Source organism: Austrofundulus limnaeus, unplaced genomic scaffold (assembly GCF_001266775.1).
Source record: "Austrofundulus limnaeus strain Quisiro unplaced genomic scaffold, Austrofundulus_limnaeus-1.0 Scaffold423, whole genome shotgun sequence".
Taxonomy (NCBI): Eukaryota; Metazoa; Chordata; class Actinopteri; order Cyprinodontiformes; family Rivulidae; genus Austrofundulus; species Austrofundulus limnaeus.
In genome coordinates, this window is record NW_013952825.1 from 482283 (window position 1) to 483779 (window position 1497).

The 1497-nt window shown below is 45.1% G+C and overlaps 1 protein-coding gene across 1 annotated transcript in view; it reads right to left on the reverse strand.

The window, feature by feature from the left end:
• Nucleotides 1-1497, reverse strand: part of ccni (cyclin I) — a gene marked incomplete in the record, with an annotated part of 9670 nt that overhangs the window by 5708 nt on the left and 2465 nt on the right. Inside the window, 1 exon segment of the mRNA XM_014024447.1 lies at nucleotides 857-1016. Coding sequence (XP_013879901.1) covers nucleotides 857-970 — 114 coding nt within the window.

Sequence of the window (1497 nt, forward strand, 5' to 3'; positions counted from 1 at the left end):
ATATAATTTTATGAAGATGAGACAAAAATACTAAAAAATGCTCAATATTTCAAAATCAATTAAAAGATTTTATGACCAAAAGTCTTAGCTGCGACACACTCGATGAGCTGAAGGTTTCGAGAGGTAAAACAGCTGAAATTGATTAAAAACTGTGGGACGTGTTAGAGACAGAAAACCTGGATCAGCAGTGAAAATCAAGGATGTAAACTGAACGACTCTCAGCTACTACCACCCTCAGTTCAGCTGAAGGTTCGTTTACTGAAAGCAGCCGACTGACAGGAAACACTTTCTGTTCTCATCAGAAACATTTACTGCAGGTAATACTGAACTGAAACAAAGACCTGACCYTGTGTTTACACCTGTACAGGTGAGACCAGGGACACGCCCCCTCAGCAGGACTAAAATATGTGAGCGGACCTGATCTGAGACAGAAACTAAAACCTTCAGACATGAAACTATTTAAAGAACAAAGACCTGAACCACAGCTGTGTTCGTCACCATGAGACAGAAACAACTGTTTCAGCGTGAAAGGCTTTGTGTGATAGAGCTTTAACAAGTTACTCAACAGATACCTTCAGAATAAAAGCCCGACACAACACTGTTGACCCGGGTCCACCTGCGTGTGCCGGGGCTTCCCAGGTTTCAGGTGACTCAGTTTCACTTTCAGAACCACGAGTGGAGATCAAACAGAAAAATGTAGCCGAGTTTGATGCTGACGGGTTTCTTGTTAGAACCGGTTTTTACCGGAATGAGCCGAAATCTACAGAACAGCTGAGAGACGTTCAAAAACAGACCCGTGAGGGGGGCTTCTCACCTGTGAGGAGGGGCTTCTCACCTGTGAGGAGGGGCTTCTCACCTGTGAGGAGGGTTTCTTCGGCGCGTAGACCGTCCACGTGCTGGCTTCCCTAGAGGCGACTGTTTCCAGGAGAAACGACAGCCTCCGGCGTCCCCAGGGCTGGACCGACTTCATCCTGTCCTCCCCGGGTCGAGCCCACCTCCCCACTGGATACAGCTACCTGCAGAGACACACCATCACACAGCTGAAACACCTTCACACAGCRGAAACACCTTCACACAGCRGAAACACTAGAATTAACGCTCATTTATCTACAGTGAGTCGGAGCATCAGCTGAAGTCTTTGTGAGGACCAGCAGTCAAATATTTTACCTTTCAGATCTGACTCTGACYTCATCTGACTCCGCCTCCTCCACTCTGAAACAGATCTGCTCTCACCTGATGACAGCTAAATTATTTTTCCTTTGTTAAACTTCCCGAGGAGTTTTCTGAGTCTGTCCAAAATTTCTTCAACAACAGCTAAAAGAGTCAGCAAAAACTAACTAGAAGTCAGCCAAACAACGGCTAAAAGGATCAAAACAGTAGCTAAAAGTGAGCTCAAAAACAGTTGAGCAAAACTCTAGCTATAACAGCAGCTAAAAGGTTCAGAACATTAGAAGCCAAAAGATGCCAAACAATAGCTAAAAATACAAAACCTAGAAC